General features: G+C 39.3%; 1 protein-coding gene across 1 annotated transcript in view; it reads left to right on the forward strand.

Moving 5' to 3' along the window:
* The first annotated feature begins 475 nt into the window (after window positions 1–475).
* Window positions 476–27717, forward strand: part of MEP1A (meprin A subunit alpha) — a 29734-nt gene continuing 2492 nt past the window's right edge. Inside the window, exons 1-13 of the mRNA XM_033093859.1 lie at window positions 476–576; window positions 666–690; window positions 785–835; window positions 4714–4754; window positions 5474–5549; window positions 9565–9682; window positions 13175–13350; window positions 17341–17562; window positions 18368–18517; window positions 21325–21540; window positions 22673–23146; window positions 23890–24063; window positions 24590–24896. Coding sequence (XP_032949750.1) covers window positions 508–576; window positions 666–690; window positions 785–835; window positions 4714–4754; window positions 5474–5549; window positions 9565–9682; window positions 13175–13350; window positions 17341–17562; window positions 18368–18517; window positions 21325–21540; window positions 22673–23146; window positions 23890–24063; window positions 24590–24896 — 2099 coding nt within the window. The 5' untranslated portion in view covers window positions 476–507. The remainder of the gene's footprint in view (window positions 577–665; window positions 691–784; window positions 836–4713; window positions 4755–5473; window positions 5550–9564; window positions 9683–13174; window positions 13351–17340; window positions 17563–18367; window positions 18518–21324; window positions 21541–22672; window positions 23147–23889; window positions 24064–24589; window positions 24897–27717) is intronic.

A 27717-nucleotide genomic window follows, 5' to 3' on the forward strand; every position in this document is an offset into this window, starting at 1 on the left:
TCTGAACCTAAGATTCTACCACTCTTATACCTCATGCATGCAAGAGTAGGAGGGTGTGTAAATATATGTACCCGTCTCATCCATGAATGAATATATGTGTGTGTGTATAGAGATCAAAACTTTTTATAATTGCTTTATAATATTTCCATAAAAATCTAATTTTTATTAGATTTCAGTACTTTAAAAATAATTTTGTAGATTATTTCTATTGTGAAACTGATTTCTTATCTGTTATATGAACAGTTATTGCTGGTCTATAGAAGTGTTATTGATTTGATATGCTTATCTTAGTATTAACTTTTTCAAACTTTTCCCTGGTGTCTGGAGCCTGAGTTTTCATGTTAAACTTAGTATTTGTCCTCAAAAGGGTCAATGACATTTTCACTGATTACTTTTTTTAGCGCTATAATACATATGGAAGGGTCAAAGTTACTAATATGACAGCCAGGGCAAGGTCCAAGAGGCATTTATCACAAGGTGTCTGCTAAAATCTGTTCACTTGCAACAATGGCTTGGACTAGATCCACTTGCATTCTCTCATTTGCCCTGTTGTTTGTTCACATAGCAGCTGTGTCCGTAAGTAGAGTTCTGCTTTTCTGGGTATTTAAAAATGTCGTTAATTCAAGTATACATTATCCATTTTCTGTATATTTATTTTCTTTCAGATTAAGCATCTTTCTAAAGGAAATGGTAAGGCTCAATTGAAATGCATAGAGAATGTTTCTGAGCTTTCTTTCTTTTATTCAGCAAGACCAGTAATAATTTTTTTCCCACTTTTTAACAGTACGTGATGCAAATTTTGAAGAACAGAAGGATATTTCAGAAATAAATTTAGGTGGGTTCATTTTCTGTATTATTAATGCCTTGAAATAATTTTAAATCCTATGAAAGAATTGCTGAAAACCTATTACTTTCATAATACAGTATTGGTTTACTTGTGGGGAGGGATATTTATTGGTGCTGCATCAGAACTTGCAGTTTCTGAAAAATGGAAATGTGGAAAGAGAATGATGGTTAGACCAAATTTTCTAGAACTAATCTATGCTTAACGGATCTAGAAATACACAAGGTTTTTGTTTAGAAGTAGTTCATTCTGCCAGTTCCATTTTGAAAAAAAAGGAAAGAAAAATAGATGATAGTCTACTTGCTAAAAAAGAATATAAGGAATTTGCCTAGGGTTATATTTAATGGAGGGGGAAAAACCCAGTCCCTCTACAGGGCCATCATATTTACTAATAAATGTTTGCTCAGGACTCAGAGAAGAGTGCAAAGGTGTTTCCATTTCGACATCTTGTCCACAAACACATTTCTTAAAGAAGTCCATCAGTCTCGTCCATTACTGAGAGAGAAGCTGAGTTATCATCTCTCTTTTTCCTCTTCTGTACAGCTTCTAAAGTAAGGGAGAAGCCTCTCCATTTTGGGTGTCTTTGGTCAGGCTTGATGGGAAACAGAGGTATTCATGGTCATAAACACCTAAAGCTTACAAAAGCGTTCATATCTAATTGCACATTGATTTGTCAAATTCTGTAGAGCAGTAAGTGCTATTTTCCTTTTGCAGGGAGGGACAGGAGGCTCTTTGTGATTGGGGTGACCTGCCCAATATCACAGATGGCAGTGATGGGGCTTACTTCCTGGTCTTCTGAATCATAGCGCAGTGCTATGTGAAGACTTCAAAACTAAAAAAAAAAAAACCCCATACCTAAAGGTTAAATTTCTCCGGCTTTGTCCCATTTACAGGGGGAGGCAGGCTAGCTGATATTTCATCGGAAGAGCTTGGGAATGACTGCACGGGCAGAGCGAGGTGAATGGGTGAATGGTTTTCAAGGCTTTAGATTCAGGCATCAAATGATCTCTCATTAGAGTCAGGCCGTCAAGATGTAGTAATTGAGAGGATGTGCTGTACTTATCAGGCTGGAATTAGAAATCGTTTTCCTAATCTTATCCTTATTTATCTAGTAAAAAACAGTTCTTTTACCTTAGAGCCTTTTCTTAATCTTCGTATCCATCACCATATCTGAACTGTGACCACAATGAAGAAATTTTACCATGTGGGTCCTTTCTCTTTTTAGGTCAATCCAACCGAGCTATCAAGGTTGATTGGGTTAGCCACATAGCCAGAATCACAAATTGTTTGGCAAACATCATATAGAAAAAATTGCCACTTTTTTACGATCTTCTCTCCATGCCTCATGATGCTGATTTAACTTTTTCTACCCCAAGACCTGCTCCTCTCAGTCTTTTGCATTTCAGTAAATGCAGTCTCCTCCTTCTAGACCTTTAGGATCAGACCTCAGAGTGGCTCCAACTCTTGACTCTCTCTTACACCTTACACACCATCTGTCAGCAAATACTATTAGGTCTACCTTCAAATTACATCACAAGTTGTGACTTTTCAGCAGCAACTTCTCTTTTCCTGTCCTAGTTCAAGCCGTCTCATCTCTGGCCTGGTCCTTGTAGTGACTTCACAACTGCTCTTCCCTTTCTGTCTTCATCCTACAGGCTACTCTTCACAAAGTAGACAGAGCTCTCTTAATATCAATCAGCCCATGTCACTTCTCTGATCCTTTACTTATTGGCTGACATCTCATCCCGTGCAAAATAAAGGTTCTGGAGGTTTGATTCGCAAAGTGTGGTCCATGGGCCACCATCACCTGCACCACCTAAAAGCTTTCTTAGAAATGCAGCATCTCAGGCCCCAACCCACACCTACAGAATCAGCAGCATCTCCATTCTGACAGAGCCCAGATGATTCCTATGCACATGAAAGTTTGAGATGATCTGATTCTGGCCAGTTTTCCGACCTCATTTTTTTTTTTTTTTTTTTTACAACTTCCTTCCTTCCTTACTCGAGCTTTCTAGCCCTGACCTCACAGATATTTCTCTACCTAGTAAGTGCTTCTCAGTGTGTGGCCCCCTCCACCAGAAGCATCAGCATCACCAGGGAACTTATTAGAAATAAAATTCTCAGGCCCCATCTCAGACTTACCGACTCAGAAACCCTGGGCGTGCAGCTCAGCAATCTGTTGTCATGCAGGATCTCTGGTCCTGCTTCCTGCACAAGAACGTGAGGCCAAAAAGGAACACCCACGGAGCCATAGATAGGGGAGTCATACCACTATATTCTTGTGGGAGACTGGGTTGGAGATACAGGAAGCAGGAGCCACACGATCCACAATCTGCTGTCCACTTCTCTGCCAACAAACCACAACCCCCTAGCGCAGCCACAGCAGTTACATTAGTGGCTAATGGCTAACCTGTAATAGCTGATGGCTAACTAGTCACAGCTGATGGCCATCTGATTACAACTGATAGCGATCTAATAACCAAGCCAGCACCTTTTGACGTGAGGCCAAGAGCCTGGAAACTACTCTCTGGGACTCTGTCCCCACACAAGCACCCCTGGAGATTCTGATGTTAACATTTGGGAAGCACTACTCTAGGACATCCAGGCTTTCCTGCCTCAGGACCTTTGTGTTTGCTGCTGCCCTTGCCTTCAATACGCTTCCTTCACTTTTCTCTCCATCAGATTTCTGCTTCAATCCTGCCTCCCCAGGGAGGCCTTCCCTCACCACACTTTGTAAAGGATCAACCCTCACCCACCTCAGCACTCTTGTCCCCTTCCTTTGTCTTATGCTTTTTTTTTTTCATTGTGATTTTCACCATCTGCTATACTCTACATTTATTTTTTTTGTCTTCCCTCCCTCCCCAATCAAGAATGTCATTTCCCTGTGGGCTTTGCTATCTTCTCTGCTATGTTCCCAGCATCTGGAACAATGCCTGGGCACATTAGACACTTAATAAGTAAGTATATGCTACCTGAGCAAACCAGGTAGTGACTAGATCGAGGTTTGCTTTCAATGGATATGTACTCCTTTGGAAGTGCTCTTCTTGCTGCACTCTCACACGCCTCTGTGATCCTTCTATGCTGACCAACCACTGGGGCCAAGGTCTGAGTGGGCTTGTTCGTACTGCTCCAGAAGAGCTCTCTCCTAATCCAGGCCAGGTGTCAGGAAATGCATACTTTTGCTCATGACAAGCCTAAACGACAGTGAGAATAGACCAGTACCTCTACGGAACAGGAAATTCAAAATCTGGGTGCTACTGGTGGTGGGGCAGTGGTGTCACTGCCATCTGTTGTTAATTGTGCTGTTACTATATACATAGGATAGGGTTATGGAGGTTAAGAAACTTTAGGAAATGTGTGCATAAAAGGAAAAGGGTGATGCAAGGACAACCTTAGTTGCTTGGCTTTGGAGAGTTCCGTTGCTTTTCCAGGGCAAAGAACAACGTGAACTCATTTCTGCAGGGTCAAGAAGGATGGTATAATGGCAGAAGGGGGCTGGGGTGGGAGGACAGGGGTCCTAAAACTCAGGCAGCCCCTGAGCACCTAGTACATCACTTCCCATCTCAGGACTCCATTTCACCCCTTGAAATACGAGAGGTTTGGAGTCAGTAATCAAAAAGATCTTTTCCGACTTATCTCTTCCCTTTATAATTCTTGGACAAAGTTTCTTGTTCCAAAAATGAAAACAGAAGATGTGACAATATATGATATTTTTTTTGGCTATTTACACTCGCTCAATTAGAGGGAATGTTGCAGGGTTTCAGAATGAATTGCACCACATAAAGGTGAACAATGAAAGATTTACAATGGAAAAGATGAATTTTAGTAATGCTCATTTAAATATCTCTTTTTTCAAAATCCACCTCTAGCTGCAGGGTTGGACCTCTTCCAAGGGGACATCCTCCTTCAGGTGAGTACCACCAATAACACAATTATGTCCCTCAGGACTGGCTGTGACATAGGATTGTGAGCCTCTGCTGTGTCGAGCCCTGGATTGGCACGGTGGAGGAAATGAAAGAATCTAATCTGTAATCTGTACTCACAAGGACTTCCACTGTGGTTGGTAGTAACGAATACAGAGTAAAAAAAAAAAATTAGCAAACAGTAAAAAAGAGTCTATAATTATTAAATTGCTTGTCCACCCAATTTCCTAATAAGTGAAGAATGAGAGAAGAAAATGCAGCAAAGTGTTTAAAGTGGCTATTTCAGTTTGGGGGAATTGCAGGTTTTATTTATTTTGTTCTTTTTTTTTTTAACTTTTATTTATTTAAGGGTATTTTTCCAGGACACATCAGCTCCAAGTCAAGTAGTTGTTTCGATCTAGTTGTGGAGGGCGCAGCTCACACTGGCCCATCTGGGGACCAAACTGGCAACCTTGTTGTTAAGAGCACCACGCTCTAACCAACAGAGCTAACCGGCCGCCCCTATTTATTTTATTCTTAATAATTTCTCTGAATTTTCCAACTTGTCAATAATGTATTATCACTTTATAATTAGAACATGAATGCTACTCAACTGTTGAATTATGTGACAGATTATTTGTGGTGTGAGAGTTTAGTGAAGGCGGAAGCCAACGAGACTTTAAGGACTAGCCTTTCTATTATAGTTATCTCTGCTTTGTTTTCACAGAACTCCAGAAATGGCCTGAGAGACCCCAACGCCAGGTGGAAGTTCCCCATTCCTTACATACTGGCAGACAATCTGGGTAATACTAATTGTTCCCAATTAGGAGCTTTGGGTTAAACTCTTCTCTGTTCTCTGTCTCCGGTCATTGGCTTCAGATTGGGAGTAACTACCAAGGTATAAGAGAATTTCCAAGCCCTGACGATTCTTTATCTCCTGGGCTGACAGGCATGACATTACATCGAAACCAGTGCTGCTTTGCCAGTCTGAGACACAGAGTATCAAATATTAAATTTAAAAAGGCAGAACACATTAATATGTTAATAAGACCAGAAGCATCATAAAGAACAAAAGCACAGTGAAATGTAATTTGGCAGCATAGCCATGAAAAATTGGCGTTTGAAATAATAGCTTGCTTAGGTGAAGCAAAATTTAGTATGAGGATACTATTTTCAGCATACTGATCTTCCCTTTCTGTGAGAAGGCAGACATTTTTGACAAACAGAAAAGTCCATATTTCACATGGTTGTAGTAAATGTATGTTTAACTTGATAAGAAAATTCCAAACAATTTTCCAAAGGGAGTGTGCCATTTTTCTCACTAACAATGTACAAGTGTCCCATTGGTTCCACTTTCTCACTAACATTGGTGGTGTTAATCTTTTTAACTTTAGCCATTCTAGTGTTGTGAAATGGTGTGTCACTGTGATTTTATTTTGCATTTTCCTAATGACTAATGAAATTTAGCACATTTTCATGTGCTATTGACCATTTGTGTATTCTCATATGACGTGTCTGTTCAACTCTTTCATGATTTTTTATTGTATTATTTGACTTTTCATTATTTACAGAGCTTTATATATTAAAGTCCTTTGTCAGATATATATAATGAATATTTTTTCCAGTCTGTGACTTGCCTTTTTTTTAAAGCAATGTATTAATTTTATTAATGTTTTCTAAGGACCAGCTTTTGACTTGTTAATTTTCTCTTGCTTCTCTGCTTTGTATATTGTTGCTTTCTGCTCTTTATTATTTCCTTTCTTCTACATACATCAGGTTTAATTTGCTCTTTTTTTTTAATATTTAAGGTGGAAATATATATCTCATTGATTTTAAATCTTCACTTTTTTCTAACATTATATAATGCTATAATGTGGCATCTAAAGCTATAAATTTTATTTGAAACACTGGCTTTACTGCTTTCCACAAATTTTACATGTTGTATCTTTATTAAAATTTATTTGAGGTATTTTCTAATTTCTTTTGTGCTTTTTTAAAAAATCCATAGGCCAATTAGAAATATATTTTTAAGTTTCCAAATATTTGGAGCTCTTCTAGACCGTCTATTATTGATTTCCAGTTTTTGTTGAGGTCAGAGAACATATTCTATAAGATTTCAATCTTTTGAAATTTGCTGAGACATGTTTTCTGGTCTGACTTATGGTCTATCTTGATGAATGTTGTTTGTACACTTGAAAAAACTTGTATTCTGCAGTTCTGGGGCACGTTATTCTATCAGTGTTAAATAGATCAAGGTGATTATTGGTGTTGGTTGTACATTAGATATTGTAAATATTACATTTTAGAGATTCTTCATTCTATTATTCTCTTCTGAATAGTGTTAATTTGTGTTAGTGCAGTAAATTACTGACTGATCATCTTGGATTTGTGAATGTTTTGTTTTGATTTCGTCCTTAGCTCAAAGCAAATCCCTTTGTGCTAGAACATAGTCTTTTAAGACGTGGCCTCTTTGGAGTTTCAACAGAATGCCCAAGAATTTCCCCAGCCCCTCTAATTGGCATGACTCAAACTCCAACTTCTCTCCCCAATGTGGTGGGAAGCAGCTGAGATATCTGTTTAATTTAACCAGCATCCCACCTGTTACATTCCACTAAGCTCCTTGGAGACTCCTCCAATTCGTGCAAAGTCCAGGGGTCAGACAAAAATTGGAGATATGTTTACACACAGATTTTGAAACCACCAGCTCCCCCAGCCCTCCCCCGCACACACAATCAATCGTTGCTATTTTCTTTCCAGGATTTTCTCCCTTGATTTTCAGCCACTCAGGCAATCCCAAACTCTTCCCTGTGATATGTCAAGAAAATACAACTGCAAATTTATGCTTGAGTTCTCTCTTCCTTGCACTAAAATAATTAAGGTGTGCCCTCATGCAAAAAGCTATATAAATGTAAATCTTAACCAATGACATTTCCTCCTTTCATGAGTAAATCCTCCTATAGTTTCTGCCTGTTTTAGTCATTTTCCAGTGCTTTCAAAGCATTTCTTTTCCTAATTTCCCCCCGAAGTTTATAACAGTTATCAGTGAGAGGATTAGTAAGATTCAAGCTCCTTCAGCATTACCGTATCAAAAACTCTGTCAAAAGATTCTGAAACTGAATACAATTAGCCTTCCTTTACTCACCTTTAATAAGCAGCTTCATCCGTGTCTCAAGTTAACTCTTCTCATATTAGTTGATGCGGGTTAAGGAGGGCTCGTGGTTTTCAAACCTAACATGGTTGTTTAAGACAAAACTATATATAATTTACTATGTCATAGCACAGTGATGCACTGAGGCAAAAGATAAGCTCCTTCCTCACAAGGGGCTAATAGTGTCCTAAGAGGAGCAGACTATGTACATAAAGACAGCACACAAAATAGAAGTGTGACTTTCAGGGCAGGCATACGCAGGGTTGGTTTCACGGCGAAGAAAAAGGCTTCAAGTAGGGTTCGATTCCATTTTTTATTTCTTTTGAATTATGTTGGGACAGTTTTCACAAAATTATTACAGAATTGCTTAATTCCCTTTGTACAACTTATTCAGGTATGTGGAAGTTGGAAATGATGTGATTTTAAAATTAACCACTCTTAGCACTCCCACTATTTGGCTTGAGGATAACAAAAGCAACATAATCTTATAGGCAGAATGACTTTAGCAAAATCAACATTTTTTCCTTACCCTTTTGTGAAAACCAAGCTGCCTTGTTGTTATCTATGTTGTTTCCACAATTAATTCACTGACTCTTCCAATGAGTATTTCTTTAATGACCTTGATAAGGTCTTATGACGTATGAACTGTGGAAGCTCCAACTTGGTAGTTTAGTAAATGAATAAGAGCTGAAGTAATTACTTGATAAACTGCCAAGAATTACAAACTCTTTGAGAGAATGCACAAGACCACATGTACAAGAAATGTAATTTAATTTTATATGACTTAGCTTTATTTTGAACTTAGAGACATACCTTCGATGAGTTGATGGGAGAGACAAACCACACCCACAAAGTTAAACACAATCTCCATTCCTCTGGACCATGCTTCCTCCCCGCCCCATCCTTGTATTAGGCAACACCAAAGTGGTGTGAGCATGTTAAGGGAAAGGAAAGACATTTACTCTTTGATCACTGGTTCACACAAGTCACTAGTAGGCGTCTATTGTTCTTGCCCCTTCAGGTAGATTAGGCTTCTGCTGCTTTGGTTCCAAATTTGGGTTATAGCAATCTTTTCTAAGGCTGTCTGCAGTGCTGCCTGTCTAGCCTTGCCATCTTTCCAGAGGTCTTGCAAGAAAACACGGTAAAATAGCGTTATGTGCTTATGCTTTCAGAATTCACAAACGTCTCTACATTGCTCTCTTTCTCCAACAAGAGGGGATGTCTTTTCACACTGGGTTTAGGAACACCATTCTCATTGCTTCTCTACAACTTTATCTATTCATTCATCCATGTGAAAGAGAGCCATGTGACTCTCCTGAGGCAATGCACGCAGAATCTCTGCTTGAATGGGGAGACAGGAAAAGGAGAAAATGGGAAGCTATTTTATGATTTCATTTAGCCACATACACATACATATATGTATTCTTCTTTTGTAGTTTTATTTACATTATGCATTTAAAGTATGCCCTTGATGTTTATGTCCACAAATAATTTTTCAGTTTTAGTTTTCAAGGAATCTGTTTACTACTGAAAAAACAAACAAACAAACAAAAAAACTTATAATGCACTTCTGTGGATTTCATGTGGTGACATGTTTTTCTGTAAACTATGTTATATACATTATCTAAGATCTAAATAATACTCATTGGTATTTTTACTGATTTCTGCAGAGTTGAATGCCAAAGGAGCCATTCTCTATGCCTTTGAAATGTTTCGCCTCAAGTCCTGTGTGGATTTCAAGCCCTATGAAGGAGAGAGCTCATATATTATCTTTCAGCAGTTTGAGGGGTTAGTATGAAATTTTACATCGTGTGGAAATCACCTATCCTTTGGTTTATAAAAAGTGACATATCTCTCTTAAAGGCTAAAAGAAGAAATTGGAAAGAAACTAAAAGGAAAATCAAATCTTTCACTGTGAATTTTTAAATTACATAACATTTTTAACATACTACGCAGAGAATGGGCTGTTTGGAAACCTTTGGGCCCCAGGGAGATTTATCTCCATTTCTTTCTTAAGTTTAGGTCACGTTTTCAATTACAGTGCTTCTTAAAGTCAAATTTATTAAAATATAAATCACACCTTATTTATGTTATTGTTTGAAATGATGGTACTCTGTTGGCTGGACCTCTTTGAAAAGTTCTAGATATAAACTTACTCTTCATAGTTATTCATTTCTAAGAAGAAATAATTGGTATATTAAGAAAAAAGCCCATTTTCTTTTTTTGTGGTTATGTCAATCAACCTGGGCTAGATGAGGTTGGGAGGCCAACCTACGACCTGCTGTAACTCTGTGTGTCTTCAACCCCAGCCTGGAGATACTAGCTCACCCTGCAGTTCCCATCACTGCCCCTAGGTGTTGCCTGGATTTGGTTGTTTAGTTCTGATGGTGGAATTTGAATTAATCATTGATGGATAACAGAGATGAAGAAGAAGTTAGCACACGATTTAGCCTCTTAAGAAAAAAATATGCAAAAAATGGCAGTAAAAAAAGTAAAATTCTTATGACAACTTAGGTACAAGTTAAGTACCTTAGTTAACCTGAGTATTTTCTTAGATCATTCTTTTATTAAAAGAAGAAAGATATATAGAACACCTATCGTGTATTAGGAAGAATGCTAGTCTGTAGATACAAAGAAGTACGAGACACAGTCTACACGTCACAAGGTTTACAGTTGGCAGGCGGGGGTGGTGGAGAAACAACAAATAAATGGTTCTAATATGCTATGGTGAGTGCTGTGGGCTATAGAAAGACAGAAGCAGGACCTTTCATGTAGCGTGAGGTGAAGTGTCAGGGGAGCCCCGCTGAGTGTTAGAGAGATGAAGGAAGAAGGACATAGAGGAAGAGGAGAGGCAGGAGAAATAGGGGTGGTGAGAAGAGAGTGAGAGTGAGAGAAAGCGGGGAGGGAGAAGAAGGAGAAGAGAGAAAAAGAAGAAAGAAAAGAAGAAAAGAGAGCAAACATGAATAGAAATCTGGCTTACTTGGAGAACTCATTAAGTTCAGGATGTCTGAAGCTTTGCATGTAAGGGGCAGAGTGATGAGTAATGGAGCCAGGAAGATAAACAGAAGCTTATCAGAAGCTGGTAATAGTGAGCTATGTGTAAGGGAATCCACTCTTATGTAGAAATATGTTCAACTCTCCATTTTAGAAAGATTACTTTGGCAGCAGTGGATAAAGACTGGAGGTGGGGCAAGACTGGTGGCAGGAGACCAATTAAAGGATCCCCAGGAGAGAAATGAAAGGGACCTACACTAAAGAAGAGGCCGTTGAAATAAAGAAGAGGGAATGGACTTCAGAAATATGTAAAGAAACAAGTTGTTAGTTGAGGTAGGGGTTAGGAATAGAGAGGAATCAAGGATGATCAAGATTTTTGATTTGCGTGACTGGTGGGTGGTAACCTCACTCACTGACATGGGGGATATTGCCAGAAGAACCGCTGTGGGAGGTAGGATAGTGAATTTGTTTCTGAACATGTAGTTTATTGTTTGAGGTTTTTGTGGGTCATATAAATGGAAATAACCAATACTTATTTGGACAGTTTCTTTCCATGTGAAGGGAAACATTTAAAGTATACCTCAGGCCTTGCCAAGACCGCAGATTTTCATGGTTCTCTGCTTTTGACTTCATCATCTTGTCCCTTGGCAACCTCCTCTGAGCTTAAAGGAAGCACCAAATCCTTTAATTATTCATTGAAAACTTCAGGGGAAAAAAATCCACTTTCTTAACACTTTTATTTCCATTCTTTAACTACAATTTTTGCATCACCTTTTTTTTTTTTTTTACAAAGAGAAAGAAGCTGTTTCTCTTAAAAATATTCAAAATGATCACTTTCTAAAAGTTCTCCTTTTCCCAGTAAGATTTTCTTGGTTTCTTTTCAGGGTGTAACTCAGTCCCCAGGTACCTGATGAAGGGGTGGGTCAGCTTTGAGGGACACTGTCTGTAAAACATGAATATGGGGGACTCAGTGCCTGAGGCAGGGAGTTTTCTCTGTTACATTTAAGTTAGGGGAGGGAGAAAGGGAAAGACAAAGCCTGGGCAAGAAACTGGCCCAAAGTGCCCCAAATCCTTCACGGTCCTCCTCCTCTGAAGCTGGAAGTTAATTGGGCTTTTTCTGAAAGACCAGGTCAAGATTCACAGAGTGGTGGAATTATGGTATTTTTCCAACTTAAACCTTTCTATTGGGGAAGAGATAGATGTATATCTCTCGGATTGTGGCCATTTTGAAGAGTAAACTCTGATTTGATCATGAAATTCTACTGTCAGAAAAACAATTTGATCATGATGATGCTTGCACTATCTGGTAAATTTACTAAAGATCATTGAATTGTATACTTAAAATTGTGAATTTTGTTGTATGTAAATTATACCTTAATAAAGTTGTTAAAATATAATTAAGATCCATCTTTGAGTAAAGACAAATTCCTTGGCATTTGAAGGTGGATGAGGCTAGCAATCTTGGAGAAAACAATGTCTGCTAAACCAATGTGACTGTCACCAAGAAACCTATCATCTGTTGGCAGCGTTTAAAACCATTGGCAAAGCTTTTATTCAGTTGAGCATTTGTTATAGATTCTTGCTCCACAGCTTAAAGCAGAGAAGGAGACAATTTGTGGAAAGCTTCAGGTTTGCTAATAGAAGTGGGAAATCAGATTTATGAGAAAAGACAAAAATAATTGGGGAAAAGTGGGCAGAAGGCTGCACCCTGAGGAATTTAGTGTATCTGCCAGCAGTTTCTGAATCCCCTGTTGTCTGAGGGAAGTTATGGGTCCCTCTTGCCTGGGGCCCTTCAGAAATGTTAGACCTAGGCTATGCTGTCACTAATGAGGCTGTTTCTCATGGTCATAAAAATTCACACCTGCTCTTTATAGGAAATTTGGAAATTCATTAGAGTATAAAGGAGAAAATTTAAATCAACCACAGCCACCACTTAGAGACAATATTTTGGTGTAAAAGTGATAGTGTTATTATTTGGAATGGGTTTGTGCAGGTAAGGAAGAATGCCGGTTTTTACTTCTTTCTACCTGATGCATTATTAGGATTAATTTGCCACTTATACGTATAATGGACCATCATTTTTAAAGCCTGTGTAAAACCCTCCAGGGAAATGTTTCTTTATTTAACCAGTCCCCTATCATTGAACCATCAGGATATGAGAGTGCTATTGATAATTTCTTTTTAAAATGAAACCTAACTTGTTTCTAATTTCTGTCCAGCAATCCTATGATTTACAGCCACTTAAGACTTCTCTAGGAAAAAATTTCCCTCTTCTCCTCTTTTAAGATGCTGGTCGGAGGTCGGCGACCAACATGTGGGACAGAACCTTTCCATTGGCCTGGGGTGTGACTATAAGGCCATCATCGAACACGAGATCCTGCATGCTTTGGGATTTTACCATGAGCAGTCAAGAACTGACCGGGATGGTTATGTGAAAATCTGGTGGGATGAAATTCTTCCAGGTGCGTATAAACCCAAGGTAGATGGATGGACTGTGCTTTTATTTTTACCATTTGCTGAGACCAACCCTGGGATGACAAGTCCAATTTGTGTGTGGATAGGTGCTTCAGATTCTCCAGTGGGAATACAAAGTATAAAGTGGGCAAGGATATGATTACTTGTCATGTGGACTCTATGGGTCTGATCCCAGACAAGAGTCTCAGGGAATACTGTATGTTGGATGATTTTAAGTGGGGATTAATTGAAAGTTAAACAGAAGTCTTTTTTAGTTTCAGTGTTTCTGTTTGGAAATTTATCTAAAATATTGTCTATTTTCCTGTCTTCATAAGTAAAGTGATTTAGGTCTCTGAAAATATCAGGGTCATTTTTCTGGATGTGAAATTTCATGGAGCTCTAGAGGTTTAGTTGAATATATGATGACTCTATGACCTATTCAAGAAGTTTTTTTAGTGCTTTACCAAATCAATGAAAGGTGTTGGAAAACAAAAAAAAATAACAACAGAAATGAATATTTTTCTCTGACGTTGTACCCCCAATTCTGTTCATTCTGGCTAATAGCCTGAGTTCTAGTTAATCAAAATTTATTGGTCTTTTTTTTCTCTTTTCTAAAAACCACTCTTTCTGCTCCCAGCTATACAAGTTTTATTCCACATTACCATGCAGTTATGCTATTCTAATAATTTCAGTGTTCTTTAATTTTGTTAGACTTTCCTTAATTGTTTGAGACAAATAACTGCAGTGCTTCTGAGTAACGACATAATTTATCCATCAGTTTCCCAATGTCCTGGGGGAAAAAGTCAATGCTGTGTTTCTGAAAACGCCAAGTTTTTCATTAAAAATTAGTTGAGGGAGTAGAAAAGCATTATTTTGGGCCGTAATAGATTCATTAAACTTTAATGTATTAAAAATGTCTTAACTATTATCACACAATATTTTCATGAAGCAAATAATTGCCTTACTATTATCTGGTTTTTTGAGATCCCAATTTCATGTATGAGTTCATATATTCAAGTACATCTGTAATAATTTTACTTTAAGGGACTTAGAAGAACTAGCCATACTTTAAAATTAAATAGGAATCCCCAAAAACCTTCTGTCAGAACTAGCTCGTTTTGGAGAAAGGGGGAGCAATGTTTCTCGCGTGGGATAGGGCTACGTAGGATGGCTAATCATATCAAAGTCACCTATGGGTTTTCTCAGGCCAGGGCCCACCCGGTACCTCATGTTCTGATACTTCTATGAATGTGGAGTGTTGGTGGAAGGAGGGAAACCGTGTAGTTTGTAAAACCCAATATGTTCCCAGGATTGGACCCACACACACACTTCTACCCATCCTGCCACCCAACCACTGAACTAGAGGCCAAGTGATATTCTTCTCTGCCTCCCAGTCCAATCTAGAGAAGAATTAGAGAGTATTCACCTGGATATGAAATAACAGATGAAATCGAATATATTTGTCTCTCAGGGTAATTGTATTATATAACTGGGTCTGTGTAGAGGGGAAAGGAAAGTGGGAGTCACAGGTCAAAGGACTGAATCTCTGCTTCTGAGACTCTGGGCACTATTAGACTTTGTATTTGCCTACAAGCCTGCATTTCTTGTCTTCCCATGCATGGACTTCACTGGCTGAAAATCACATGAAGAAGCAGAAAACATTCACATTTGTAAGTCCTGAAGACCACCATGCTTAGTGCTTTTAAGAGGGCTTTAGGCCAAACAAGGCCATTTTGTCAGAGGGAATGGACACACTTGCCAGGATAATTTGCAGACTCGCTCAACTCGGGGTTAGGCATGGAGTACTCAACACATGTTTTCTCATCGCCTATCTCTATTTTTATCAAGTATATTGCCATAGATTGAAATTGCCTGCCATCACCGAAGAACTATTCTCAAGTGAGACATCAAATCCAATGAGATCACAAACAGGAGTAGTATTATTGCTCAGGGTAACTCATGAATTTTATTGCACGTCATCTTCAGTTGATGACAATCCTATTACTTAACCACAAAAGATACTGTACTGGCAGTGAAGTTCTCTCCCCCAAATCCATCTCCATTTCTTAAGTCAGAATTGTGTTTTCTGGACCTGTTTCCTTCTTCCATTAAGGAAAAAAACTCCTGAGGTCTAGCAGGGGTTTGCCAACTACAACGCATGGTTCATATCCACTTGCTTTTGTAAATAAAGATTTATGAGGACACAGACACCCCCATTTGTTTATACATTGTCTATGGCAGTTTTTGTGCTACAATGGCAGAGTTGTGACAGAGACCATATGGCTTGCTAAGCAAAAATATTTTCTAGCTCACCCTTGACACAAAAGTTTCGCTGACTAACCTCTGTTTTACAAGGTCACTCCCTCATCAAGGCTCCCAGTGCTTGAGTTTGCTGAAGACAGAGCTATCCCTGTCCTATTCACTGCCTGGGGCCATTACCTAGCAGACAGTGGACATGGCAAAATATGTTAAATACAACTTTGTTTAATTTTTCAAAACATTTATTTGGCAAAGTATCCTGACGAGAATCCTTGAATAATAAGGAATAAAATAATCTATTCTAACCTGACTATTTTATTGAAAGTTAAGGAAAACATACCTAGTGAGTCCAAAGTGACTTGCTTAAGGTGTCACCAAGAGTCGTCAGGAGATCCCAGACACAGTCCCCAGTCCTTACACCACCTCGATGCTCTTTACACTTCTACTGCCTCAGCTGACATCCTAGGACCAAGAGCTCTGGAAGAAATTACTTTCTTTCTTCCCTGTTGGGATCATTTATTTCCTGCAGTTCTGTCTCACATTTGAAAATGATTTGCTCTCTCTCAAGTTAAGTCTCCATAAAATATCCCTGTGAGTTGGGAAGATGAAACATCAGTATCCTTGTTTTATACTTAAAAGAAGGTCTTGATCACATTTGCTTTTCCCAAAGCATCTGGAGACTCCCGCCAGCACCTGCAGGAACACCCACCAGGTTGCACCACACTTCTTCAACCCTAAATGTGGATGTGTTAGACAGACGGTTACATTTTCTTCTCTCTAATTATTCAAAGTGACTGGATGGGAAGCTGGAAAATGAGAACTTGAAGATGGGAAGTTATGACTGGAAGAGTTATGAGCATTCTCATTCAGTTTTCCTATTGTTCCCTAAGAAAGAAACAAAAAACCTGCAGCCAAAACGTAAACATTCCTGATGGCTAGTGGATTAAAAGAACATCTGATTGGTTTCTCATTTCAGCTTTTCATAGTATAGTACATATGATCTTACTTGGGCTAATCTCATAAAAAGGTTTTTCTTTTTTATTTTGAAAGGAAAGTCCATTTTTTCCTTCCTATTTTATTTTTCTATCCATGAGGCTATTTCTGGAACAGAAGGATGTGAGCCTTGATTAACAGGAGGCCCTTTCTTGCCAGCTACTTAACGTTTCCCCCAACCCCTCAGATTTCTTTTTCCTAACCTATAGGAGAGCTGGCCAGGTACAGATCTTGGTGAATGAGGCACTTGGCTATTACCAAGATGTATCAATTCTAAATATTTCTCTGAATTCAGAAATTCTGTTTCCTGCTACTTGGAATACTTGCTGCCACTTTGATATTTTATCTTCTCTTTCTTAAACCCTTATACATATACATACTTATTTATTTATAAAAAGAATCTTTGATTTAAATATATACACATATTTAATCATTTACAATGTGTATATATTAATTATAACATGCATTTTAATATTCATTATTATAATTTATATACTATTACATGTTACTATTATTAGTTAATATAATAATATGTATTAATTTGTATTCATTATGCTAATTACAAAATGTTAAAATATGTATAAATAGGCATTATTGTTATTATTACTTTTTGGTCTCTGCTTGAGTATCTAGTCAAAGAAAGTAGGATGGGGAAATTATAAATAAAGCCACTATATGTGATTGTTAGATCCTGTGGACATCTAACAATATGACAGGACAGGATCTGTGGCTTCTCCCCCTGACAGGTTTCGAGCACAATTTTAACACCTATGATGACAACATCATCACCGACCTCAACACGCCCTATGATTACGAGTCTTTGATGCACTACGCGCCTTTCTCATTTAACAAGAACGAAAGTGTCCCTACCATCACGGCCAAGATCCCTGAGTTTAACTCCATCATTGGGCAGCGCCTGGATTTCAGTACCGTCGATTTGGAGAGGCTGAACCGAATGTACAATTGTAGTGAGTACCTCTGGAGCTGAGGACGAGGTCAATGAGCCTCAACAGAGATTCCCTGGCACTGCAGGTCTCCTGTATATTTTCCTTTACTCTTCTTTCATGTTCTAGTTAAGGAAAATGGTCAAGTTACCTTATTTGCCTAGCTCTAGAGTAGAAAAAATTATAACACCCGTATCACAAGATGGTTATGCAAATCAATGAGTTTTGTAAAGGGAAAGTTTTGGAGCAAGTTAAGGAGCTATAATAGTCCAACTTCTTTATCTTCCTTTTGAGGGGTGCATCATTCTGTAAAGCTCAAGATAGACGATAGGCTTGAAAGTATTTTGTATCCTGCAAAATTCTTTACCCAGGGTGGTTGTTCCTGGAACAATCTAGTGTCCCCAGATGGGATGTTTTCTAAAATGACCCCACTAATCTTCAGAGACACACTCTTTCATTGTCTTTCATGTGTATGTACAGAAGATATACTGAGTACAAAGCCCAGTATTGTAAGTGCCTTGTTTTTAGCAAAGCACGATTATAGGCTTTTTCAGCATGTGACTGTGACTCTGTTTTTAGCAAAGCACGATTATAGGCTTTTTCAGCATGTGACTGTGACTCTGTGAGGTGAGTAGGGCTGCATTTTTATGTTGACCAGTTCTAAAATCTAGTGATGACAGAAGGATTTGCATTTGAGAACAAGTCAAGAGAATGAAATCCTCATGATCCTACTCTATCTGAATACGAAGGTCTCAGTAGCCTAAGACATCAAGTATTTGGAATGAGATGCCTTAAATTTTTGACCAGGTGACAAAAATGTCATTTTCAGCCACAACGCACACCCTTTTGGACCACTGTGCTTTTGAGAAGGCAAACATCTGTGGGATGATTCAGGGTACCAGAGACGATGCGGACTGGGTCCATCAGGACAGCGCTCAGCCTGGGCAAGTGGATCACACGTTGGTGGGTCAGTGCACAGGTCAGTGAAGGCGGCACGTAAATACACGGAGGTGGTTGGTTCATCAGGTTCACTTGGCAATGGCAGTCAGCATGTTTTGCCTCAGCTGGTATGTTAATTCTCAAGCCTGGCACGCTGAATGAGGACAAAGAATATTGCTCTTATCTTCATTATTAACTCAATAAAAAGCATCCAGGCTCTGGGCATGCAAAAGAAAGATGCATTTAAGTGATGACAAAACTGATATGTTGATAAGATATGACTTTGTAAATAAGGGTAATGTCTGTAGAGCATTGCCCTCCAATAGAACTAAAATGCAGCCACATACATAATGTAAATTTTTCTAATAGTCACATAAAAAAGAAACAAGGGAAAATGTCTTTAATAATCTATTTTATTTAATCCCCTGTATCCAAAGCGTTAACATTTCAATGTATAATCAACATAAAAATTATTAATGAAATACTTCACACTTTTTTATCTGAAATATTGGAAATCTGCTGTGTATTTCACCCTGACAGCCCAGCTCAGTTTGGATTGACCACAGTTCCAGTGCTCAATAGCCACCTGTGTTTGGTAGCCACCACATTGGATGGCACAGCTTCAGATATTTCCTCTATATGGTTCATGTGTGAAAAAGCTATAAAGTCAGACAGACCAGATGTAAAATCTGGCTTCACCACTTGCTAATTGTGACCACAGGAAGTTGTTTTTGTCATTGTTTTCTAAGTCTTTGCTTTTGTAAGCCTTTCTGACCCTCAAGATGTTGATACTTCATAGTCAAGATGGAAGGAGATAATGCGTATAGAACCTCCAGTTGCAGACAAGCAGCTTCGCTCCCTATTTTTTTCCATCTTGTTTGCCAGAGATTCTATATATATATATATATATATATATTTCCCCTAGTCTAGCATCTTTTTATTAAGTGCCTATCATTGAAATTATCTCAACCCTATTTGGAAGCATGTGGGGTTATAGATTATAATCGCTTTTTAAAGCCTGGCTTATTATGAAGTCTCTTAGTCCATGCCTGTGTGAGAGTTGGTTAGATTTCCTTCACAAAAGGGACCCAGCTTGTCTGTCACCCAGATGCCAGGCCACCAGGGAGAATGTCAGCATTTTAAGCCATTGCCACTATTCCTCTGGCCTTGGCAAACGGTGAAAGTCTCTGTCACACATCAGATTATTAAACATATAATCTCAAGTACCCAAAGGGTGAAGTTCTCACCAAACTTCCATCATAGTCTCCAACTCAGTCTTTTCTGTGGGCTTGCTGCTTGGCTAATACACATTTTCCAGCTAAACAGAAAGGTGATCTTCCTGTGATAGGAAACTGCTGAAAGAACATTCTAGCACTGTAATAGGAAAGGAAAGGACCACACCCCAGAATAAATATCTAGAAAAGCTTTATCAGGTGAACTGGGCCAACCATTATGCTTCTTCCACTGGAGGCACTTAGTGGGACCGTGTTAGAGAACAGTGGCGTTATTCAGGTAGACGCATAGACTGGAAAAACTCAGAAGATAGAAGCCACCTCCCAATTGAAACCCTGAGTGATGAATGGTCACCTAGTCAGTGGCAGAGCCAGGGCCACAACTCAAGCCTCCCGATATGCAGGCCTGAGTTATGGGACTTTCACTTCACAACTCTGAGAACACCTGGGCAGAATTCCTACACAAGGACCACCTGGGAGACCTTAGCTGTGTGAGCTCTTGTTTTCCTTATTGCAAGCACTCAATAATTCGGAAGGCAGAGGTCTCATACTAGGAAGATCAAGTATTGAAAAGAACATACAAGAACATATAAAATGTCCTGATGTAATATTAAAGTCATTACAATATTTTTAAGCTTGGTGGAAAGCTTATTTAAACATCCATGTTTGCTGCTAATATGAAAGGCACGTGCCCCATGTGGGAGGCAGGGTGAAGCAGGGAATCCTATTGCCTCAGTACCTAGAACTCTTTCTAGATGCTCACTTCATTTTTACTTTGTGGGATATTTTGAGTGGAGAATTTGGTAAGGAGTTGAATTCTGGAGTACAGTTAAATGACTTCTTTATATGCAAGCATTGTTCATTGCACTTGACTCTCAAAAGTGTGCTGGCTCTCCAAATGACATATTCGTTTAGCCACCTGCTTGTTTGGGGGGCAGAATTTTAAGATATCTAAGTTGGGCACACCCCAGCTCTGGCACAAATGTAGACACTTTCCTCCCTCTTTTTCAGTGTTCTTTGAAAGTTTTCTTTACATTCAGGAAAAAAATCTTCAGTTAGTCCCTAATACGCTTTGAATGTCCCGTCTTATGATACAGTAAAGATGATTCGTCACCACTGATGATACACCCAGTTATTTGGCTAGACACAGGTGAAATTGAACGTTTAACATTGTGAATATTTAAAATCTAGTTCCTAAAGCTTTGAATCCCACTGTTTCTATACAACTAGGAGGCCAGCTGTATTCTGTGGAATGGACCTCTAATTTAAACACTGAAGTCAATAAGGAAAACAGAATTCATCTCACAGACACTAACTAAATTCCATCCAACTTTGCTTAAAGCTCATTATTTCCTTAAGTCAGAGGTATACGTGTCACAAATTTGGGAACGAAGTCAATCAAAAGAAGCAGTGGAAAGCTGTGGCTTGAGCCAGCCAGTCTGTCAATGGAGGCAGAATGTTTACTGACAGACAAGCTTCTTTTTATTTTCTTGAGAAGCATTCTAGCTTCTGTTGCCTGGATAACGGCTGTTGTTCACTATATCACTTTGCGGGGGTAGAGGGCGCCCTGGGGTGTGGGCAGCCAGAGATGAGATGCTGGGTGTTCTCTCCATAGGTGCCGGCTACTTCATGCACTTCAACACCAGCTTGGGGTTGGCAGAGGAGGCAGCCCTGCTGGAGTCTCGGATTCTTTACCCAAAGAGGAAGCAGCAGTGCCTGCAATTTTTCTATAAAATGACAGGAAGCCTTTCGGATAGACTTGTCATCTGGGTCAGGAGGGATGACAGCACAGGCAACGTTCGCAAGCTGGTCAAGGTGAAGACATTTCAAGGTACCTAGAGGCATTCATGGAAGGACTGATTTAGCTTAAAATTTGGGATCACGGTGCTTCTTCTCCTCCCACTTCCACTCTCTTTTCTCCCTTCCTTCCCTCTCTTCATTCCTCCTCCTCCACTCTTCCTCTTCTTCTCTTCTTCCCTTTTCCTCTACCTCCCTCCTTCCTCTTCTAAATGTTTAGCATAATGTCTGGCATGTTTTAACCACTCGATGAACCTGTTAACCACTCCGAAATTAGAAGCAGCGTCAAGGGTTTAGGTGAGGCTGAAATATACTTTTGTGAGAGGCCAATCAGAATACATAAACTCCATGTTCACTAGAACTTTGGAATAAGCCAGGACAGAGAAAATAGGTGATTCAGGGGTAGAGATTGGAAAGTTAGAAGGAAACAGGAATTGATGCTGCTGGAGAGAGAGTGATTCAATAGTTCACCCAAAGTGCTTTGCATCTGTTTCAGAAAACTGAATGACACCATTATATAATATGATGAAGTAACTGAGAACCTACTTGTGAAGTTGATGAGAAATAAGCCATTTTTTATATAGTAACTTCATTATAACCGTTTACGTATTACACCCTACTTGGCATAATTTCAGAGAGTATGAGGAAGAGAAAAAAAGTGGAGTGAGTCAGTTTTGCATAAGGGAGATCCAGCTTCCCCTGTACATTATAATTTACTCTAGAGCCTCCCAAATACCGCTCTGGCATCAAGTCACAGGTTGGACCATATTAAACCGCCATTATTTTAATTTTGGATTACAAAATGGTTTTTTTTGTAAGATTCAGCCTAACATTGGGTATTCAACGCTAACATTAGGGGGTGGAAACCTAGGGGGAAAGCCTGAACCTGTGAAACTGAATGATAATGGAAAGGAAATTCATGATTAAGATTTGAATATAAATTTTAAAATAAATCATACTGTGTCTTTTTATAGCTACTTTCCCTTACTAGGTATGTGACTTTGGAAAAGTTCCTTAACTAGTTTATAACAGTATCTATCTCATAGGGTTGTTGTGAGGTTTCAATAAGATAATTCACATAAAGTAATTGGCACAGTACCAGGCTCATAGTCAGTGCTCAATAAATGTTGGCCGCAATTGTCACCCATCGTATTCTCTGTCCTCAGGAAATGCTGACCAAAATTGGAAAATTGCTCATGTGACACTCAGAGAGGAAAAGAAGTTTCGCTACGTTTTTCAGGGCACAAAAGGAGACCCCCAGAACTCGAATGGGGGGATTTACTTGGATGACATCACTCTGACAGAAACCCCATGCCCCACAGGGGTTTGGACAGTACGGAATTTCTCCCAGACCCTTCAGAACACAGTTAAAGGGGACTGGCTCCTGAGCCCTCGATTCTACAATTCAGAGGGATATGGGTTTGGGTTGACCTTATACCCTCATGGTAGAATAAACTCCATTAGCTCCGGATACGCAGGACTTGCTTTTCACCTGTGCAGTGGGGAGAATGACGCTATCCTGGAATGGCCAGTGGAAAACAGACAGGTGGTCATGACAATACTCGACCAGGAACCTGATGTTAGGAATAGAATGTCTTCAAGCATGGTGTTCACTACCTCTAAGTCCCAGACATCTTCGGGTAAGTGGTTCTAAGAGCCACCCTTCAACTGGAAGGGCCAATAGATGGGATTCTCCTCTGTGTAAGAGAGATTACATTTCCTCTCACATTTCCTGCTTGGGCCTATCGATAACACAGTCATGTTGGAGTATTAAGTTAAAAATTTCGACGTCACCTTACCTTCCTTCTCTTTTCTGAATTTACTCATCGAGCATCTATTAAGAGTTTTCAATGTGCCAAACTCTATGCTAGGTTTTAGAATACAAGCAAATCGGGCAGTTCCTGCTTCATGGAGCTCAGTCTAATTGAGAAGACTGTTATTGCTAATCATTTATCAGATGCTCAGAATTTGTTGGCTTTGTGCAGAACTAATGCAATGACTCCTAAAATATTACTGATCATCAGTATATTCATCAGACAAACTTGCACCAATAAAGACATGGGCAAACTATTTTTTTAAACAAAGAGCTTTAAGCCTTAAAAGGAAGACGCTATAGCTAGCTGTTCCTCCTTCTTCCTTGAGGAAGTCACTCAGCAGTAGACAATTAACTATTCAGAGCTGTGGTTCTCTGCCCTTCCCACCTTCCAATTCAGAGTTTCAACTCTCCTGGAAAGAGTAAATAACCTAATTTTCAACATTTTTTTTCTGATTAACAAAGCTTTACATATCCTACATATATTAACAAAGCTCTATATCTATATTAAAGACAAATTGGAAAGTGAAGTAGAATTAATGTGATTTTTTGTTATCTATAACTTTGCAGCAATAAATGGCTCTGTCATCTGGGATAGACCATCCGTTGTGGGATCTTATGATCAGAGCTGTAAGTGTTACAGAAGCTTAGACTGGGGCTGGAGTAATGTCATCTCCCACCAAATGCTGAAAAGGAGGAATTTCCTTAAAAATGATGACCTTATCATTTTTGTGGACTTTGAAGGTAATTTTAGTTATCCTCCTGAATAAATAATTCTATCCTGGGTGTTAAACTGATTTTAAAGCTTCTCATGCGGAGGAGGGGATTTTGTTTGTCTGTTTGTTTGTTTTGTTTTGAGGACTAAGTTTTAGAAAAAAAAATGTCCTGAGAGAACCACATTTTACTCTGTTGCAAAATGACTCCCTTCTTTAGTTTAACTGTCCTTGGGAGAAACTAAAATTTTAGTGTCATCTTTCTTGATAATTTATTAAATATGGTAGTTCGCTGACTTCAGTTTAGTTTCAGTCTATCCATGCTAACGTTATGTTTGTTTTCTCAAGTTAAATAAAAATGTAATTAGACTACTTTGAAAATAAAAATAACTAGCAGTATGAGAGTCAGCTGGGTTCAGAGCCACTTTTCCATGTCGCTAAGGTGATGTCCATGATGCATACAGGCCACTCAGGGGACTTTCTCCAGGAGTGGAAGTTAATTGAAGTCAGGTATTAATCATAGATCTTCCTCACCACCCATTGTCTATTCCCTGAAGATATCAACCACCTTAACCAGACTGAAGTTCCCACTAGAAACACCAGGCTGATCCCCCAAAGCCTTGTCCTCCAAGACCAGGAGCAGCAGGCCTCAGAAGGAGACTCAGGAAAGGCCGCGTTAGAGAGAGTCCCACCCAGCAGCCTGGGCCAGGGGCAGCCTCGCCGACAGAAGCGGTCAGTGGAGAATATGGGCCCGGGCCCCATGGAAGACCACAACTGGCCTCAGTACTTCAGAGATCCATGTGACCCGAATCCTTGCCAAAATGAAGGCATCTGTGTGAATGTGAAGGGGATGGCGAGCTGCAGGTAGGCCCTGTGGCTGGGAAGGCCGGTGGTGGGTCAGCAGAGGCGAGCTGAGTATTTGCTTAGCCTGGTAACGACACTGGTGTCAGGTCAGAGCAAAGACTCTATCAGAGAGTCAGCTGAATGTGGCTGTTTGCGACTCCACAAAACTGGGCCCTGAATCGGTGGGCTTATGCTGCCAGGGCAGAGCAAGGGTCGTGCCAGGGCAGAGCAGTCCCAGATCTCCTGTCACCTTGACGTGTATCACTTTTCCGCCTCTGGGGCATTGCCAACAACATCTTCAGTATTTTGGGAGTTTTGAACTCTACTGCAGGGCTCGCAGACAACCCAGAGCTTTCAGCCCATGAGCCGCCACGGTGAGACTCAGGACCAAGCTCGCATTTTCCCTGATTGCCAATACTATTATTAGTTATTCATTATTATTTCTATTAGTTCTGCTGTACTGTTATTATAGTTAGGTTTTTTTTAATAATAGTAATAAGAATTTCTAATATTTTTGGACTGTGTGCTATGTGTCACATGCTGGCCTGAGCAGTAGACATGCATCACCTAAATTATTCCTTACAGCCACCCTGTGACACAACGGTCCTTGTTCTCTCCATGTAGTGCGTAAGGAAGTTGAAGCTTAGAGAGGTTAAGTGATTTGTCTAAATTTACCCAGATGGGAAACACTAGAACGGGGACTGGCATCCAGTTCTAGAAAGTTTGCTGTATTTAATAGCTCTTTTTGTAACGTTTATTTGCATAAAAATATTTCTTTGAAAGGATGTATGCAATGACAAAAATATCAGTTTCATTTGACAGAATCATAGCAGATGTAGGAACCATTCTGCTTGGCTCAAAAGATCTACATTTCTTCTGAGTTCCTTTTAGTCTCCACTTAGTTTTTTTTTTCTTTTTCTTTTTTTAGCCTTTATTTTAAATAATTTTAGATTTACAAATACATTGTAAAAATGCTACAAAGTTCCCCATAACTTAATGTTAGCATCTTACATAACTATAGTACAATTAGCAAAGCCAAGAAATAAATGAATGTTAATGAAACTAAATACTATTAACAATAGTATGAACTAGACTATAAGCCTTATTCAGATTTCCCAGTTGTCCTACAATGTCCCTTTTCTGTTCCAGGATCCAATTTAGGATCCCACATTACATTTAATTTTCACGTCTTCTTAGCCTCCTTTAATCTGAGATAATCCCTCAGTCTTTCCTTGTCTTTTAGGACCTTGACACTTTTAAGGAATAGTTTTGTTATTTGTTATTTCAGTTATTTTGTAAATTGTTCCTCAATTTGTGTATCTGATGCTTTCCCATGCTTATATTGAGGTTGTACATTTTGGACAAGAATAGGAAAGATGGATAAGCCCTTCTCAGTGTATCACGTAAGAGGTACTTGATGTTAATATGTCTAACTACTGGTGATCACCTTGATCATTTGACCAAGGGCATAACCACCAGGCCTCTCTACTGAAAACTTGCCATTCCTCATTCCGTAATTAACATATATCTTGGGAGAGAACACTCTGAGACCATGCAGACATACTGCTTTTCCTCAAATCCTCAACCACTAATTTCAGCATCCATTGGTGGATCCCACTGGAACAAGCACCACTATAATATTTTAATGGTAATTTTCTATTTTCCCACTCTCTCCACATTCACTAAATGAAATTCTTCTGTAAAGAATAGCTGTCCCCTCCTCTCCATTCATTTATCCATACAATTATTTGTTTATATCCCTAAGAATTTATAAATATTTACTTTATTCTATAGGCTGTATTTCAATAATGCCAGCATTTATTTCATTGTTCATATTGTCCCAGCTTTGACCTTTGGGAACACTTCCAGACTGGCTCCTGTGCCATTTCAACATGCACCCATTCTTTCATGAATACCATCGTACTTTCTGGTACACAGGATGTTCCAGGTTCATCTTTTATGTCCTCTGCCCCAGTCCTGGAATCAATCACTTTTCCAAAGTCCCTGGTTCCTTTTGTCAGAGAATGCCCACCTTGTTCCTTGAGGGTGCCTCAGCCAGGGGTCTGCACCTCTTTGATGATAGGTTCTTGGATACCAGATTTCACTTTGTGCCCCAAGTGGCTTCATCCTTCTCAGGGTAAGGAAGAACAGGGGGTTCCACTTGTGTGTCAGCCTCTAGTCAGCCAAATCATCCCTCTTCCGCAAACCTGCAGGTTGGAGTTTGTGGAATAAGCCCTTCTAAGGTAATACTAGAGATTGTGAGGTATGATCAAACAATATGATGAATGTTTAAACTTAAAAAAATTTATTACAGTAAAAGACACATTGCCATTAATCTCCCTCAAAATGTTCCCCCTTGCTTCAAACTCACTTATCCCATCATTCTTGCCCCTTTCTGAAGCAGTTCTGGAAGTCTGCTTTCGTGAGTGTCTTTAGTTGTGCTGTCATGGCTGCCTCGATGTCCTGAATCATTTTGACTTTGGGGACGAGCCAGAAGTCACAAGGTGCCAGATCTGGTGAATAAGATGGATGAGGACACACCGTAATGTTTTTATTTGATAGAGATTGCCATATACTAAAAGCAATGTGTGACATAGAGCATTGTCGTGATGGAGGATGATTTATGGCACACTTTAAAACACACCTCTCAACTGTAGCTCACACCCGACTGACTGCACCGAACAAGTTGAAACTTGTCACACACGTTACTAAGGTTCAATGCGCCACTTCCCATATTGAAGATCCCTGTCTTTCTGTTGGATGGCACCCGGCACAGCATTCATCGTATTTTGTGATCACAACAAGCCTTAGTGTCACACATCGCTTCTGGCACAGCAATTTC

This window comes from Rhinolophus ferrumequinum, chromosome 3 (assembly GCF_004115265.2).
Source record: "Rhinolophus ferrumequinum isolate MPI-CBG mRhiFer1 chromosome 3, mRhiFer1_v1.p, whole genome shotgun sequence".
Lineage (NCBI taxonomy): Eukaryota > Metazoa > Chordata > Mammalia > Chiroptera > Rhinolophidae > Rhinolophus > Rhinolophus ferrumequinum.